The following is a 17395-nucleotide window of genomic DNA, read 5'->3' as shown; positions in this document are numbered from 1 at the left end:
TGTTTAATTCTTAGAATATGAAAGACAAAAGAAAGACGGCTGCCATGAAGATAATCGGTTCAGTCAATTTATTTTAGCCATAGATATTGTTGGTTCTTGAAAATCTATTTATTAAAATGATAGGCATTAACTTGATTTGTCAAAAAATATTTTGCGCATAGGTACAGGGGAAGTTGTACCATTTAAGACATCCTGAAATACGTAATTTTACGGTAGATAAGTGAAATGAACATAGGTGTTTTTATTGATATTTTAAAAGAAATGGCATCATTTAAATAAATTCTCAAGAAAAACACAAGTCGTTTATTTGAGAAGATTTCAAACTTTTCAATATTACTTATTAGAACTGTCGTTATTTCCACTCCTAAATAATGCAACAAACTTTTTTTTTTGTTTGTGTATACTTCAGATCAATCTGAGGTGTAGATTGGAAAAAATCTTTCACTGTTGGGAAGCTACACTCTTCTTCCTGACTCAGATAGGCTATATTATATCCCGGTGCGGGCCTCACGTTCCCGCAGGACGCGGGTGAAACTGAGGAAAACCGCTAATATTAGAAAAACTAGTTTGAACGCGTTATTGTGCCCATACCCAGGATAATAACCTATCCCTGTGCCTTTTATGTTAACTGGTTCTGCTGTTGGTGGACTTTTGGCTAAGCGCAGATAAGGCAGAGTTCCATCTAAGCCAATTGTCCTCTACGCTTTACTGTCAGAGTTATTGACAGTCTCAAGGTTGTAAACAACATTACTTGGTATATAAAAGTCCTGAAATTTTCATGTTCTTCATAACATTCAGATATTCTGAGTCGAGAGTTTGAACTTCTGTCAGAAACTTCTGAACAATAATCTAATCATGTCGAAAATTGTACTTCTTTTCGTGATTATCGCATTGGCGTGTGTTAATGGTTTGTACAAATTATTATATTGTTTTTTTTTTACCAATATTTTCTTCTTTATTAACTAATCTAATTACATTTTTTCAGCCCAAGGGAATAATAATGCCCAAGCTGCTGCGGTTGCGTAAGATTCAATTTATGTTATATTTTCATATTAGTTACCATTATGAGCTTTAATTGCAGTCTAAATTAATAGTTTTTCCTTTCGCAGGGGTGCCCCTGAATTGTTGGGAGGGCTGATTTCTGTAAGTGTTATTACTAATTTCTCAAACACACTTGTAAAGTTATTGGCAATCTTTGAAAAGCGATGAAGCGGACCTGTAACCAATAAAAAACAACCTACTGCTAACCTTTGAAGCATGTGAAAATTAGTTTATTTTTTATGTTCTCAAACATTAAAATCCGTTACCCTGATCTTTAAAAAAGGAAATGATGTCAGTTTCTTCAGGGCGTTAGTAATAACATAAAAATATTGAATAATAACTTACATTTCAATATTTGGCACGCTAGAGCTAGTTAGTAATTTCGACAGTTTCGTTTACACATTCATGACAAAAAAATCTAAACAAAACTCACAGGGACTAAAGATTGCATCTTCCGAAAGAAGCCTACAATCAAAACTATATCTATCCTCTTTTTATTTCCAGAAGTTCAACCCTGAAAACCTGTACAAGGCCGCTGCTGCTGGAAAACCTGGCCAAGACGTGCATGCAAGCTTTGCGTCCATGACCTCTCAGGATGGGAAGACGGTCACAACTCTTCGCAAGATCGATAATGGAGTCGAGAAGAACGTGCAGTTTACTAACTAAAATCTACAAAATGTTCAACTATGGAATCTTAGGTAACAAAGATCATATACCTAGTGTTTATATTAGCTAACCGAAATACCATGTTATACTGTCTTCAGCCTTGTAATAAATTCTTTCAAGAGTAGGTACATGTAAAAACCAGTAAGTACCTAAATGCAAGTTTATCTAGAACAATGAATGGGTTCAAAAACTGCATAAAAACGGACTTAAACGTATTGATATTCAGACCACATTTTGTGTAACCATAAACATTTTTTTGGTAAAGTGCATTGACATTTAAATGCCCCTTATTTTTGTTTTTGTAATAAATTACGTCTATTGTTTTTTTTGGATGATGTTGACATCTTAAAATTAATGTAATTAGGTACAAAAGATTCCAATAAAGTAGATTCAACAAAATGATTGTTTTTTTTTTCTGAATAACATGTTATTTTTTTAAGCTCGATATTCTTTTTCCGAAACCTACAATTGTTTACTTCACTATAGCGCCTAAAAATACAGGCACAGCAATGTCTCTGATTAAATCATATTGCAGAATAAATCCTTGGCTATGCCTCAAATATCACGAAACATTGAGATAATCAGTCAAAAGAAACAGGTCAAAAAAGATATACTTAGAGAATAACCAAAATAGCAATATTACTAACAACTAATGTATCCATAAGTAACTTAATATTATTTGTGACGTAAAACCTATTACAGTGACGTAATGGCTATTGTTTCGGCTTCTAAATATAATGCTAAATATAGTAGGCCAGAAGGACATGTAGGTTGTGAAACAATAACTAGATAGATCGGGGCATATTCGATATTAATAGACTCTCGGAGGACAATATTTTATATACCTAGTTCGAAAATTATATCAGACTCTGTCTACCTTTAATACATTTATTTATGAGATTACTTACATACGAATCAAAAGAAAGTTTTTAATTAGTTTGTTATTTAATAGAACTCATATTCTACACGCACTTGAGTAAAATTATAGCTCTTTAATGTAAAAGTTAAAAAACATAGAGCGGTTATGTGAAAGCGGGACAAATAACTGAGGTTGACCAGCCCTTAAAAATTCTTGACACTCAATTTTGATGCTGAAATCTAAGCCCTTAATGGAATCAAGCTATGGTAACAAATTATGTCTCACACACAAAAATAAACTATTAGCACTATAACATAAGGTCTATTCTTCACTGTAATAAAGCTGGTAACATGAGGTTACAAATTCCACATGACGATGCGAGTAGGACTTTGAAACCAAAGCTACAAAAGTGGACAAGCAGAATCTACAAATTGTCATAGTCATATTATAAGTCCTCATATTTGCATCGTCTGAAGAAGGACGTTAAGCTATACTTTATATGCTGTTTAAACTAAAACATCTTAAGAAGGAAATATAAAAATACCTAATATATAAAAAATATATAAAAAAATATATTTTGAGTTTGACTTATATAATACCTAAAGGTCGCTTCTAGGATCCGCACATATTCCTGCAGGATTGTACAATAGAAATACCGTAACCCTGGTACACTACATCCATGACGTCATTTGCTTATTTTTTATTCTAATATTATTGTAAGGAATGTGAACTTTACATAAATATTGTTTATTTAATAAGGTTAAAAATGCCATACACCGAGTCATTGATCTAGCACAATATTGGTCCAAGGAAGGTGATTCGCTTGCACGGCATGCAAAGGAAAATAAAGGACTTCGGTAATTGGTAAGTCACAGCTTGGAGCTTTGAATTTTATTGTATTTTTTTACTGGAATTTAGCTCAACAGTATTCGCATAAATTAAAGGTAATTTTTATAATAATGCCTATGTTTATATCAAAGGAAAAACACAAAAACTAAAATATAGACCATTATTGAAACGGGTTTAAATGGTTTATTTGTTTTTTAACGACTTCGTACATTCTCGAGTCTTTTTCCCAACTATGTTGGGGGCGGCTACCAATCTAATAGGCTATGCACATTGTGCTCGATCATTATTATGCTGTTACGTTATGTAAGTATTTTTAAACTGCGATGTCTCTTAATATATTTACTTAAGTTAGGATTAATATCATGATTATAAAATCACCTTCGCAAATGATGCATTTTTGAGAATAGTGGACGATACCTAAAAACGTAAAATGTGATGAAATATCTGTGAAAAATAAATAATCATGGTCTCTTGACTTTTTAGCTTTATATGTTAATACTACAAAAATCTAATTGTTGTAAACCAAAAAAAAAAAAAATATATTTAATAAATCTTCAAAGGTATTAAAATTATAATAAACATTAAACGGATATAAATAAATACATTTAATTAAATTATTTATCATTGAAAATACACCGTATAAATCATTAAACATGTCAACTGTACTACTGACCCTAGTTGCTGTCAAGCCAGTTGCACAAGGTTTTAAAGGAACCTTAGTCTATCATCCTTGCCTACTGACATACCTAGAACCTAACTAGTACCTTACTAGATTAATATAGTCAAAATATTAGTGCTAAAAAGAAAACACATTAAATACTAAAGATCTCTAAAATGAAAAACAAAACAATGTCTGCCGCTCAATTATCAATTAGGTGCTCTACTATCTGTACTTGAAACTTGGTAGGTACGTGAGAGTCTGAAAAAAGTTTTTACATATTTTAGGATCAGAACATTAATGTAACACATTATATTTTTTCTAATTCAATCGCGTAAAAAATCAGACAGTCTCAAAAAGATGTCTCACAGATTGATTTGCAATACGCACAAATTACGATCAAAAACACGTGTTCTCATACTTCTCAAAAAACAACATTAAGTATATCTAATACCAAGAACAGATAAATATTATGACACATCAGAATAATAAGCGTATAACAACTTAAATTAGTAGTAGACACAAAAATAAACAACAATAAAATCTGTTTGCATTATTAGCATTAAGTAGGTATGATATAAAAACAATTATTATGTCCCTTCGTGTGTATTCTATTGTATACATATACGTAGGTAAATTGTGCAAAATAATAACGTTTATAAGACTTGATCGCGCTTATATTCGGCATTAAGAAACGGCTAGTCAGCCAGAACGCGCGTGTTGACGTGATCACTCAGTTTAACATTTATACGAAAATGTCTAAATTCGCATCGACTTTAATACTAGTGGTTGCTATTATCTCCGTCCAAGGTAAGCGACATCTTTAAAAATATATTACATTTTATAAAAGAGGAAAAAATCCGTTTTGGCAAATCAAACGCAATTATTAATCATTAAGTCAAAAAATACTGCGTATAAATAAAATATATTGTTTTCAAAATACAATATCACTGAAATAAAATATTAATGTGTGTTTTATTGCACATACTATTAAATTATTATTCAATAAAAACAGACGCGGAAATAAAACTAGCCAAAATATTAAGTGACGTTTGCTGAATAATATAAGATTTGGACATTTATTAAATTATCACACAGATTATTTTGCTTTTAGTATAATCAAACAGTTTAAGTCCAATATATTGTTGGCAGACGTAAAAATATGGGTATAAATCTCCAAACTCGTTTTTATTTTGAAGTGACAAATGTTTTTATAATGCAATTTAAGATAAGCAAAAAAAACAAATTTGTCTATTCATTCATTTATGATAGCTTCTTAACAATCTGCGAAGGTACGCATATACAGTGTCGAGTTAGAAAAACAATGCTTTATGCGTTTTCTTGTACAAATTAAGCGTATTTCAATTAAAAGTCGTTACGGTTAACCGCACTTGACAGAGAATCAAATCTTTGAATTTCCTGTATCCCCAAAGTAACATAAAACGAGCGTCTGAGTGCGTACGAGTCATTCATAAAAACAATGTACATATAATCGTACTTAACCTTGGCAAATATTTCAGTGACTAACTTATGAAATATTCTGTCCCTTTAAACTTTTACATAATATGAGATTTCACAAATTATGTATGTAATTATATCGTACATTTACACTTTTTTGCAATCTTAGCTAGGTATACGATTACTATATTATGTCCTAGCTGTTTTTCCTTAGTTTCACCCGCGTCCCGGGAAAGGTTCTGCCCGTACGCGGATAAAATATAGCCTGCGTTACTCAGAAATAACGTAGCTTCCCAACAATAAATAGTTTTTCAAATCGGATCGGTCGCTCCGGATACTAGTACAGAAGTATTGATAGTGTCATATTATCTGTGCAGGTAATGTTATTAAAATATGTTTTGCAAATGATTTATAAGTTAGAGGTCATTTACATTGGCAAATTTCGGGGTCAAATCGTTTAACTATGACAAAAGTGTGGACATCGTCAATATGCACACTGGCCAATATAAATGCAGGTTATATCACGGCCACAAATAACTTCTCAAAAAGTTCAATGTTATTGAATAATAATTAACACTTATGCTTGGATGACTAGAAAAGTATAGGCAAGAACAATATAAAATGTGAGGATTTTACATGAACTTAATGAATGATCTTCTTCTTCTTAACAAATGAGGTTTAACACCACCTAGTCACCCAAACCCTAATGTTAGAGTTTTCTCAATATTACTTGACGGCCTCTGACGTGGAATTGTAACAACGACTGCTACTGAGTACTAGCATTCGGGGACGCCGGGTTTACGTGCCCTTCCAGGCACAGGGGAGTAGCACGGCTAACTTTCAAATTACGGGCTACTTTGTAAAAGTTTCTAAAAAGATTCAAACCGGAGACCTCATGTACAGACCATAAGCTTGATAACCATTCATCATTAGTTTCATCATTTAATCATGATGAAACTAAAAAGTTAAAGACTAAAGAAAAAATCTTGTATAATTAACATACCAACTGTCATTTAGGTTCCCATAAAATGTGATTACACACATTTTCTAGGGAGAATCTCACTTAGTTTACAGTCCCGAAAGGATAATATTTATGTACCTATTGTTGCAAAAACATTACAGATGATTTTCCTAGAATACTCGTAGATACTTCCTATTCCTAGATATTTGTTATCGTGGATTCTAAACACACTGTTACTGAGATGCATTGTCTTACTCGGAAATAAAAATTACGTGTTTTATAACCCAAACAATGATATGAAAACAATACTCCAATTGTTTCGGAACGGAAGAAAAACGATATTATGTATTACACCTTAGCTAACCATTCATTTATTGGTTTACAATCAAAAACTTGTAAACATTCGTATTTGTAATGCGTAACATACTTATCGATCACAGATGAATAATAAAACGTGGTTGTTAACCGACTTCAAAAATAAGAGGTTCGTAGTTTGACCTGCATGTGTGTACTTGCGCTTGTGTGCGTTTGGCTGAATTGAATTTGATGCGGTTATATTTTTATGTGAAAAGTTTTTTTTTTTCATTTCGCGCAACAAACAAAACTGTACCAATGCATATTTCTGCCGAATTAATGACTTTATAATAACATTAAATTTTATGTTTAAATCATATGCCTTTAAATATGGAACCGTTTATAGAATGCCCCAGAGCTCGATCATAATATTTTGATTATTTTTTCAGTTCAAGTTCCAAAAAATAAAACCTTCTTCAAAACAAAAGTCATTTTTCCTTCTCAGTTTCCTCAAGCAAGCTCGTTGAGGAAACTTATTATTTACAACAATACTTTAGTATTTATCAGATTCATAAAATCTCTTTATGGTTTTTGCTTGAAAACGTTTACTGCATATGTACTTAAAATAATTATGAAGTTACTTTGTTAGTATTAACCATATAATTATTTTTATTTTTACCGTCAACCAACTATTTTATTATACTTGTATACGCGCTTAAAAAAATCAAGAATTCCTAGTAATTTATCTTAGGCAACGTTGACATAATAATTTATCAAATGCAAATTTTCAAAGAAGTGTCTTTCTTAAATATGTCCCCTATTTGTATATACCCAGATTTACATAACAAAATTAAGTTGAAATAAATTAAATACAGCATGTACACAATAATAATACTATTACCTTAAACAAGCTTCTAGTTGTGTCACGTAAAAGACCTCATTAATTTATAAATCTGGTTAAAACAATAATTCATTATAAAATAGCAATTAATCTTACTAAGAAAGAATGTACGTATTTTTTACATATTATTACATTCTTCGCGATTTTTAATACATGTATAGGTATTCTAATTAGCATATACAATCGAGCAAATAGGTTCCATATCAATAGGTATGCAATAAAATACGATATTAATAAAACCTACACACATTGTAGAGCGCTCCACGAATTTGCAAATCATCTTCACATATTATCTTCTATTTTATATTTGTCTTTCTATACGACCTTTACCTTCAAAACCTTCAGATTTCTGCCAAGTCAGGGATGGCTTTGTAACTATTGTGTCTGTATCTAAATTTATACGTTTGTCGAGAATTATTAAGCCTTCCGTCGCAATGCGTACCTTTACATAATCAAATACGCGGTGTTCAGGCATTGAAAATTCTTCTAGCTTTTCTCCTTCTAAGTACTAGTATATTTATATCCCTCGAGGTCAGCTTTCTTTAACTTACTTTTCCTCTTCACTCTATGAGTACTTACTCGGCATCGCTTGTGCTTTCAAAGGTTTTATTTTATACAGACTTATTAAAAGTTCTTAAAAATGTTAATAGCCTAGGTGCACGGTTTCAAGGAGTGAGTTTTAAGGAGAAGAACCGGGACAAAACTCCATAGACGCTCTTTTAGAAATAGAAATATTTTCAATATTTGACTTACATTAGGTATAGGATGACGCCCGGAAAAAATAACTGGGAGTCTCATGATCTTCGCTAAAAAACTTGTCATTACGAATCCACTTTATATTACGTAGTACTTACCTTACCTATGCGTCTGCAAACGATATCAAAAATATGCATTGATATGTTTTAGCAAACAGAAAAAGTGTGAATTACAGCCAATTTAAAGAATGATGTTTACCTACAACCGTGTTCCGTATTTATAAACACTATTATCATCTTACCACTAATGGAAATATCAGTCAAAATATTTTACAGAAGAAATAAAAACATTGAGAACAGAGTACTCAATAAAAAGAGCCATAATTGCAGTATAATTCTTTCTGTTACATGTTGTTAAAAATCCTCTTTGACGTTTGTCTACTTGCGAGTAAAACTTTTACCGCGCTTTGCTTTGCAAATTCGTTTACGCGAAAAGAAAGGGATATTATAAATTGCATATCAAATAAATAAATGCCTATCAATAAATACTCATCACTTATATTCTTTTTTACATCAAATAACTTACTTCACTACAAATAAACTAAATGTTTAACAAAACTCAAACTGCAGATAATTCGAAATTATACATCAATATGACATTACTTTTTTCCTTATAATGCAATACAGTTAAATTTATTCTTGTACAAAAATACTACATACAAGCATTAAATACTGACTGCACAGCAAATTTTGCATATTTCATAGCAAAATAACTATCCCAGTCGCATATTAACCAGTAAGTACAACAAAACCTGTTCATCATATTTGTCTTAATTTTCAAGAAGCCATGCTCGGCAAATTTAATGATTATTGTAACAAAAAAATCCTGTCACATTGCATTATTTCTAAAAGCAGAACAAATTAACTGAAATTGAAGCTAGTAACGAAAACGAATCGCTGCAAAACCGACTCCACGTAGTCTTGTTTGCCCTACCCCTAGAGTGCAATTCAAAACCGCGTAGGCGCGGAGGGGCGAGGTGGCCTGCGAGCTGAGGCGCAGGTAGTTTTAACGCTCGCCGACGCGGCTGAGTCGTCATTTCAAAGTCATTTTTAGTTATAATCTACCTTAAAAAAGAATGAAGCAGCTTAATGTAGCATCATGAACATGGTCATTTTTCACGGTTTTGAACGTCAGTTGCAATGATAAACTTCCGACACTTTTACCAAAATGTACTATTTCAACTATTTGTATGTATTTCAGGCGGACCTGTCACTTACGATGAAATTTTAGCAGCAGCAAGACAACAACAATTTGATAAGGTGCAAGAATTGTAAGTACCTATAGTAATTATACTTTAAATCAAGACAAAATGTTTTTCTTCAAATTAATATATGATTAAATAGGGCAACAAGGCAATAGTTACATAAGTAGTTACAGTTAATTTTGGAGCATAACATTTATTAAATACATACATAGATGTTTCAAGTATTGATAAAGATTAACCAAGCTGCGTAGAAAGCAAAAGAACTAACAAAATCGTCAGTTTTACCAAATGCTTATGTTTCTTATTTTTGCACTGTTAATCTCATCATTTGAAAGGTATAGGGTGCCTATTTTTTAAATATAAGCTTCTAGCTAATATAATGTTAATAGTAAAATAACACGCATCATCTAACAGTCCACAGAGTGAAACAGATTCTGAAGATGAAATGCAGTAAGTTTTTGTATTTGTGTAAATAATATTCATGTTTTATAATCTTGTTTGCTAAAGTAAACTAAAATATTTTCCCTGTGTGACCAAATAATTTGATTATAATTTTAACATTCTTATTGTTATTAAAAATATGTATTAAAAGTAGAACTAAATTATAATAAGTACGTATAGTATACATATATGTATATTATATTCTTCTTTATAGTTATAGTACCTAGTCATTTTATAATATGTCCTTTGTGGTCGTTGTGTCTATCATTATTAAAATCATTGGAGTTTTGCCAAGACTACATCTAAAATCTTAAAGGAACTGAAGTAAAAAGCTCACGAAACACAAATTAGGGTTTTCCTCACAGAGTTGTTAACATCTTTCCTCAACTACTTACCTAAATAAGCTTTATCTATTATCAAGTTTTATGCAAAATTAAATTCAAAATGGCTGCTTCCATATTTGTCTTTTGTCATATAAATATCAATTGTCTCACGAAACGGTTAGGTGTTGTTCAAAATGGTCAACCTTTGCCGATCTAGTTCGACTGGTTATATGTAAATAACAAATTATTTTGTTCTATTTTTTTATTTCATCTTCGCTATAAGGACTAAACTGCATTATAAAATTTTATTTTGTTACTTATTATTAAGTATCACTCCATTATCATTTATATTACATACAGTATATTTCACGAATAACATTGATTTATATGGTTATGTTCAATTAACAGTAAAACCTAAGTGTAGGTACTTAATAGATTACCTCATGCAATCCGAGGATATTTTGAGCCATTTTAATGTTTTATTAAAAGCTTCTGTGATTAAAATACTTTTTAAGTACTATCAAAGTTAACGTATATTATGGACGGGAACCTCGGAAATTGGCTCTCATTACCTTAAAAAATCGTCGTAGATTTTGATTTGAATTTTAAATAAAAGGCTCATAAATCATTGAATAATACATTTTTTTGAAACTTAGCATGAACTTGGTATTTACAGATTGAGGAGCAATTTTGGAAAAAATACGGAGGTGTGGAAGGTAAGTTGAAATGAATCGCTTTTGTTCTAATTTTACTAAGTAAATGTCAGACTTGACTTTTGATTACGTCCTATTTCTATTCAAAGTCATATGCTCATTCACCTGATAGATCTTTAAACACCTGAAATACTCTCTGATTCCGATACATATTTTTAAAGAGTGGGAATGATGTGAGTAAAATAATATTAAAGCTTTCGGTTGCCTACCAGAAGCCCTCATTTCTATCATTTAATTTTAATTAATAATTTTAGCCAAAGTTAGTAAAAGATGATGTGAACCAAAGTAATGACAGTAAGCCCAAGTCTTATAAATAATTGCACAACTAGAATGAGTTTCTACCGTTTATTTTAATATATAACGTACGGAAGAATTTTCCTGTTTGCAATGAATGTCATCACTTGATCTTGAGAAAGATTCACATTACGGAACACTTATACACATAGCTATTTAAAGCTGCAACAAGTACTAGACTTAGTTAATACATATAGTTAAGTACATAGCTGGTACTTAGATTGGCGATCTTCTTGTTTTTACAAAGTACTAAACCAAACTTAGCTAAAAATTTACATACATGGGTTTTTGTCACTCCAATTAAAGTTACTATGTAATTTTTATGCGTCGTAGAAAATATGTCCTAAGCTTTCGAAACACATTTTCTATGATAAAAAGCACCGCACTGTCCTGATATACTGCCTGCGTATTTTTCGCCTTTCCATGAAAATGTGACTTAATGTATTAAGTCAAAGTAGTTGAAAGTAGGTAGGAATGTTCTTAATTTAAATATGTGACTATGTAGACAACTATTTACTATATTTGCACCAAGTCGTAATCGATCAGCATCTATGGTCATTCATTAAGGTTATATGACAGCTCATATGATGTAGGTAGGCAGGCAGGTAGTGTACAGAAGTACGCATGAGAAAATAGTACTACTCAAGTATACCTAGCAAGTTTGCACGATGACTCGAATTCTAAAAATAGAGCTTTAGGAATGCAAGACAAACTGCATCAATCACTTTGAACTTCTATCATACAAACAGTAGCATCAGTATTGTCAAACAATATTTTTTTATTACTAGAGGAAACTTTAAACGTGGACAACGAACCAATATTTAAACAAATTAATCACAAAGACGACAAACGTACTGATTCATATGAACTCGTCTATTTCAGCCATCATTCAACAGCGTGAGAGATCTGAAGCCCGCAGACGGTGCCCACGTCTACGGAGAAGCAGAATACTCCTTCCATTCTGCATCTAACATCGATGGCAAGACTTCTGAAGAACATGCAGGCCATAAAATCATCAATGACGATGGAAAGATTGAGGAGTTCGACTTCACACCTTCAAGCACCCAATTTCCACTTGTAAGTTACTATTATATCTTCTTTTTTTATGGGACATCATCAAATGAACCCACTGTGGGTTAGCAGCGTGAGGGAGTGTCAGACTCTTATTGACTAGAACCAATCATGTTCCTTCTAGAGCCCTTTATGTACCAGGGCCACGGTAACTCTTTTAAACAACCCTGCAACAGTTACTATTATATCTTAGCTATATAAATATAACTATTATTTCATTGAAATCAAGTTACAAGTTTAATGTACGAACTTTAACTGTACGAAAATACCATTTCAGCTAAGCTCAGGCTTCGACCACCTTTTACTGCAAATAAAAATTTTGCTTGCCTTTTTCGACTTTTTGCTTCCCTATATATTAAACTCCTTTTCTGTATTAACGATATCGATTAAATATCCCGTCTCACTTTCCAGCTTTCTCCGATCATCACCAGCCTAGGTGGACATTCGCCAATTAGCAACGACTATGGAGCCGATTACTCATTCCACCACGTCCCTGTCGGGGTAGGCGAAATGTCGGAGTACATCAGCGGAAAGAAGGTGGACAGCAAAAACAAGAATACTGCACTTAGCGCTCTGAAGCTCCCCATAACTGTAAGTATTAATTAAGGTCAACATAGTGTAAATTCTGATGGATTTGATGTTTGACCTTCCAAATACTGTGATATGCCGGCTTAAGCAATGGGTTACTCGTATCACTCAACAGGAAGCCGACTGCGTTAAGATTTTTAGATGATCGCTATAAAAAATCTTATTATGATGTCGATTTATAGCTTGTGCGACAATAAACCAAGGTTACGTCAGGACACGTGCTTAAACTTTCTGGTGGTTATCCATCTTCATAGGTATGACCCAAAGTATGGAGAGGCTAGGGCTTCGAAAAGGAAAGTTCCATCATTACCGGTAATGAAATATGGGGAGTATTACATTTCAGCTTAAGCCAGAAAGAAGCAAAAAGGAAGGACACAAACAGCACATCCCGTCAGAAGAATATTCCGACCCATCTGTTTTGTCTGAAGCAGACGTAGTCCACGTTGCTAATCAGGCCAGCGGCAAAGAACGCAACGACGAAAGTGAAGTTACACAAAATCCTGAAGTAAATTATTTATTCACGCTGACAAATATAATACGGAATAGGACACTCCCAAAAAAGATTATAGGGCGAAACGCAAAATCCGCAGCTTTCCATAGATAGTTCATACAATCATTAATTTAGCCAATATTCCTCCCAGTTCATATGTCTCCCAATAGTTCTTAGATTTCTTTCTGAAAGAAGGTTGGAGACTTCCATGAGCAGAAAGATCTTTGTTAGGTGAGGTCATGTAAATAGAGGCCAAGTGTCGGTAGGCTATTTATCTATTTTGAAAGCTGAAGTACCGCATGGAGCAAGTAAATCCTTCATCAAAGGTCCAAATCAGTTTAGACTCTTGGGAGGAATTGATGATGACAAGTGGATGATTGTAATCGGCAGTAACTACTATGGTTGATTCCCCTATTTCCATGTAGGTTGATCTCCATTACAAACAAAAATAAAAAGCGGCCTTCATTGATACAGATATATCATTATTGTAACACAACTAAGTATAACGAAAGACTATATTTCAGCCTCAAGGTTCCGATGGTGTTTCTAATAAAAAATCACCTGAAGATGGAAAAGTCAACGGTGATCGGGATTATATAGAAACGACAAATAATAAAGCCCTTCATATAGAAACAACACCAGTTGTACCCAAGACACCTCTAAGAAAGGCTGTCGTAGTGGAACTTCCAAATAAAAATAGCCAAACCATGGATAACAGCAATAACACAAATGATGTAAATATGCGTTTGACCTTACTAAAGACAGAAAAGTCACCCTTTCATGTCATTTATCTTGAATCATCACATTTTTAGTTTAATAAAGAGACGATGCTTCCTCCAAAATAGATTAAATGTGATATCTTAAATCTCATGTGAAAAACCAGGAGGCCTGAAGAATTTAGGGGCAATTCCTACCTATGCCAGACGTATTTCAAATAACATTGTATTTGTAGGCAACATCATTATTCATTATAGTAATAACATTCTTCAATCTTACACTTACCATATCATCAGCATCAAAGGTCATAAAAATATTAAGGACCTTTTCAGAGTATCGTATAATGCTCGCGCAATTTATTTCAGTTTCAAATATCTGGTACTGTGGCTTATCCGAAAATATTTGAAGAGCTGTTCTCTGGTTTATCAATACCTGTTGATATACCTGGCACTAGGGATCAAGTTTTGGAGAAAAATAACGCTCCGGAAAGTCTCAGGACCCAGGTATTAATCTGGGTATTATAACAGAAGTAGTTAAGCCACTTCATATCTTATTACTCTTCAATATACTCCATTTTATTCTCTCAGCTTTGATGCCTTAATAATTCTCCATTTAAATAAGCCCAATTTATAACAACTGTCTTAAGGATTGCTTTTAATATTACTATTCAGAACTTTCCTTTCCATTAGTATCAGGTCTTATAGAGATGTAGCATGGCTCCCATCCAGAAAACATCAAAATCATGACTACAATAGTCCCATTATACATAATGAAATCCAAACCAAAACAGACCCGGCAACTATTAGAAACGGCAAAGAAAGAAACAAATGGTCTATGAATGACTTGTATTGACAAACACTAATCTACGAAAATGTAATTTCAGTCTGTTATAAGAAAACCGAAGCCACTGCATCTCGTGAGTCAGGACTACATCAAACATGTTGCCTCTGCCATTCAAGACGAACTAGAAGAAATTAGCGGCAATATAAATAAAAAGAAAAGCGACGAACTGCCTTACGTAAATGATTTATTAGATTATCGTAAAATGATTGGATCAGGCGTTCCTTTGCGGAAATCCATTGACCATGACATTCAATGACATTAAATGTTAGGAAAAGTAGTATCTATAGGTTCGGATGCTTGGCAACTGTCTCTTCTGCATGTCCATAAAAGTAGTACAACATTCTGCATTCGAACCTCAATGTATTGTTTTGCGGAAATAAAGTTTCATATTTTTCGTAACATTTTAGATTATCGTCAATGTACCCTCCACTTCACAGCTGTTGACGGGTGATTGCACTCGGAGCTTCTTGTTTCCTTTTATCAACCAAGTTTTTTGTTGTTGTAGATATATCAACGGTTCATCCGTTGACGAACGCCAACTATGGCATTAACAAAATGTATAGAATTTGCATTTGTACAGTTAAAAGCAGTTCTTTTCTCATTTCACGATATTTATTCCAGCCCATATCATTCACGGGAGTACGAGACCTGAAGCCGGAGAAAGGCGGCCAGGTATACGGTGAGGCTCAGTACGCTTATAGATCAGCTACCAGCGTCAACGGCAAGACTACCGAAGACAAAGGGGGTCATAAGATCATAAACAATAACGGCAAAGTCAAGGAGTTTGATTTTACACCCAGCGCTGATCAGACCAATGTAAGTTTTTTCTAAAGTGATGCGTGTGACAATTATAATTTTAAAAAAGTAATGGCTCGTTTTCCTTTTAGATGAAGAAGGTTGTGCCTCTTTCCATAAATAGAGATATAGATGTCCTTAAAAGTTTGTTTTTGCAGTAAAAACTCTATGGTTTTATTTGGTGGACTTCTAAAAAGTATTACTGCGTTCTTTTGTAAAATATAGAACAAGTTGTCGATATCAAGTGTGATTAAAAGAAAATGAGTCAAAAATAATTTGAGCCATGTAAGGAGTATATCTCAAAAATGCAACTAAACCATTATAAGTTATTTTAGCAACTTTTAGGTAGGAAAAACTTGTTATTGTTAGCAGTTTTTTTTTATATAAAATAGGCCATATGTATACTGTACTTAAGTTTTATGTTTTGCTAAAATCATGCCACGAGAAATTGTTGTGATCTAAATTTTGACATGATATTGTAAAAGTTCAATAAAATTATTCAAATTCGAGTAGAAGTTATGTTATTAAACATTTTATTTTAGTAGCTATTTATCTAACTAATAATTATTATTTGAGATGATTAAGTCATTCTTATTCTGTGATTGTAATTATATTACTTAACTAATTATGTATTGTAATTTGTAAATAAAGTAATCTGTAAAATCATTGGCTGTTTTATTGTTGTAAGTATAATAATAAGTAAAATTGTTGGTTTACAAGTTCTTGAAGATATAAAAATATTCGTTTCAAAGGATAGCGCGCAATTATGATAATATTTTGATTGTTCTGTTGACTTAATCCTAATGAATAAACCAAACTTAATTTATGATTAAGCGCCTGGAGTATTTTGATAGCAATGTTTCACTCAACAGTAATAAGCCTCTACTTTTTGTAATGTTGAGGCTATTTTCAGTTTGAACCTGCTTATGTAACTCTATATTTACAAAAAAAAATAGTATTAAATTCTCAGAATACGTACCTTGGGTAGATATTGTAATCATTTGCTCATTTATCTTGTTCATCAAAGTTAAATGGTTCGTCAAAGTATTCTTGTATTGTAGCTACTTATTGTAGACTTCGATATTCTTTTTATTCAGCACCTATTCCATACATATTTATTCTGAATTAATTTTCCTACGTGGGTAAATTCTTTTTATTTCCCATGGTATGAAACTACCTACTTAGTAGGTAGTTATATTAATGCTTACATCCTCAATGGCATCACGTTGCCCACTGTGCGAGCCTTATGAATCGTGAGACACGATTACGTTAATTATACCTACTTCTACACATATACGCATCATCTCTTTATGATAATTTACATATAAAATAGTTTTGTAAGCGAGGGACAGACAGACAATCAGCTGATAAGAGTACAGAGACGAGAAACCCTTTAAAGATGATACAGGTATGAAGAAAATCAGCCAGTTACGCATAGGGCTGCCATATCGAATTTCGCCAAACCCGGACAAA

General features: G+C 32.6%; 2 protein-coding genes across 3 annotated transcripts; both read left to right on the top strand.

Moving 5' to 3' along the window:
• Positions 1–4727: 4727 nt before the first annotated feature.
• LOC110383862 (uncharacterized) lies at positions 4728–16586 on the top strand. Of its 2 annotated transcripts, XM_064043570.1 has the most exons (7): positions 4728–4883; positions 9644–9713; positions 10062–10097; positions 11088–11127; positions 12301–12495; positions 12901–13080; positions 15749–16586. In XM_064043570.1, the coding sequence occupies exons 1-7, from the start codon at positions 4829–4831 to the stop codon at positions 15956–15958; spliced, it is 786 nt and encodes a 261-aa protein (XP_063899640.1). In that variant the 5' UTR covers positions 4728–4828; the 3' UTR covers positions 15959–16586. The 2 variants fall into 2 exon arrangements, with proteins under 2 accessions (XP_063899640.1, XP_063899641.1); XM_064043571.1 differs by lacking the exon at positions 10062–10097.
• Positions 13097–15292, top strand: LOC135119308 (uncharacterized). The gene is made up of 3 exons (XM_064043572.1): positions 13097–13582; positions 14092–14301; positions 14650–15292. The coding sequence occupies exons 1-3, from the start codon at positions 13400–13402 to the stop codon at positions 14806–14808; spliced, it is 552 nt and encodes a 183-aa protein (XP_063899642.1). The 5' UTR covers positions 13097–13399; the 3' UTR covers positions 14809–15292.
• Positions 16587–17395: the final 809 nt, after the last annotated feature.

The sequence above is a fragment of the Helicoverpa armigera genome, chromosome 3 (genome assembly GCF_030705265.1).
Source record: "Helicoverpa armigera isolate CAAS_96S chromosome 3, ASM3070526v1, whole genome shotgun sequence".
Lineage (NCBI taxonomy): Eukaryota > Metazoa > Arthropoda > Insecta > Lepidoptera > Noctuidae > Helicoverpa > Helicoverpa armigera.
This window is presented reverse-complemented; position numbering and strand designations above follow the sequence as displayed.

Coding starts and splice junctions, on each gene's coding strand:
- LOC110383862 (XM_064043570.1), top strand. CDS start 4,829: ATGTCTAAATTCGCATCGACTTTAATACTAGTGGTTGCTATTATCTCC. Junction 9,714..10,061: donor TTTGATAAGGTGCAAGAATT/GTAAGTACCTAT, acceptor ATCATCTAACAG/TCCACAGAGTGAAACAGATT. Junction 13,081..15,748: donor CTCTGAAGCTCCCCATAACT/GTAAGTATTAAT, acceptor TATTTATTCCAG/CCCATATCATTCACGGGAGT.
- LOC135119308 (XM_064043572.1), top strand. CDS start 13,400: ATGGGGAGTATTACATTTCAGCTTAAGCCAGAAAGAAGCAAAAAGGAA. Junction 13,583..14,091: donor AAGTTACACAAAATCCTGAA/GTAAATTATTTA, acceptor ACTATATTTCAG/CCTCAAGGTTCCGATGGTGT. Junction 14,302..14,649: donor ACAGCAATAACACAAATGAT/GTAAATATGCGT, acceptor AATTTATTTCAG/TTTCAAATATCTGGTACTGT.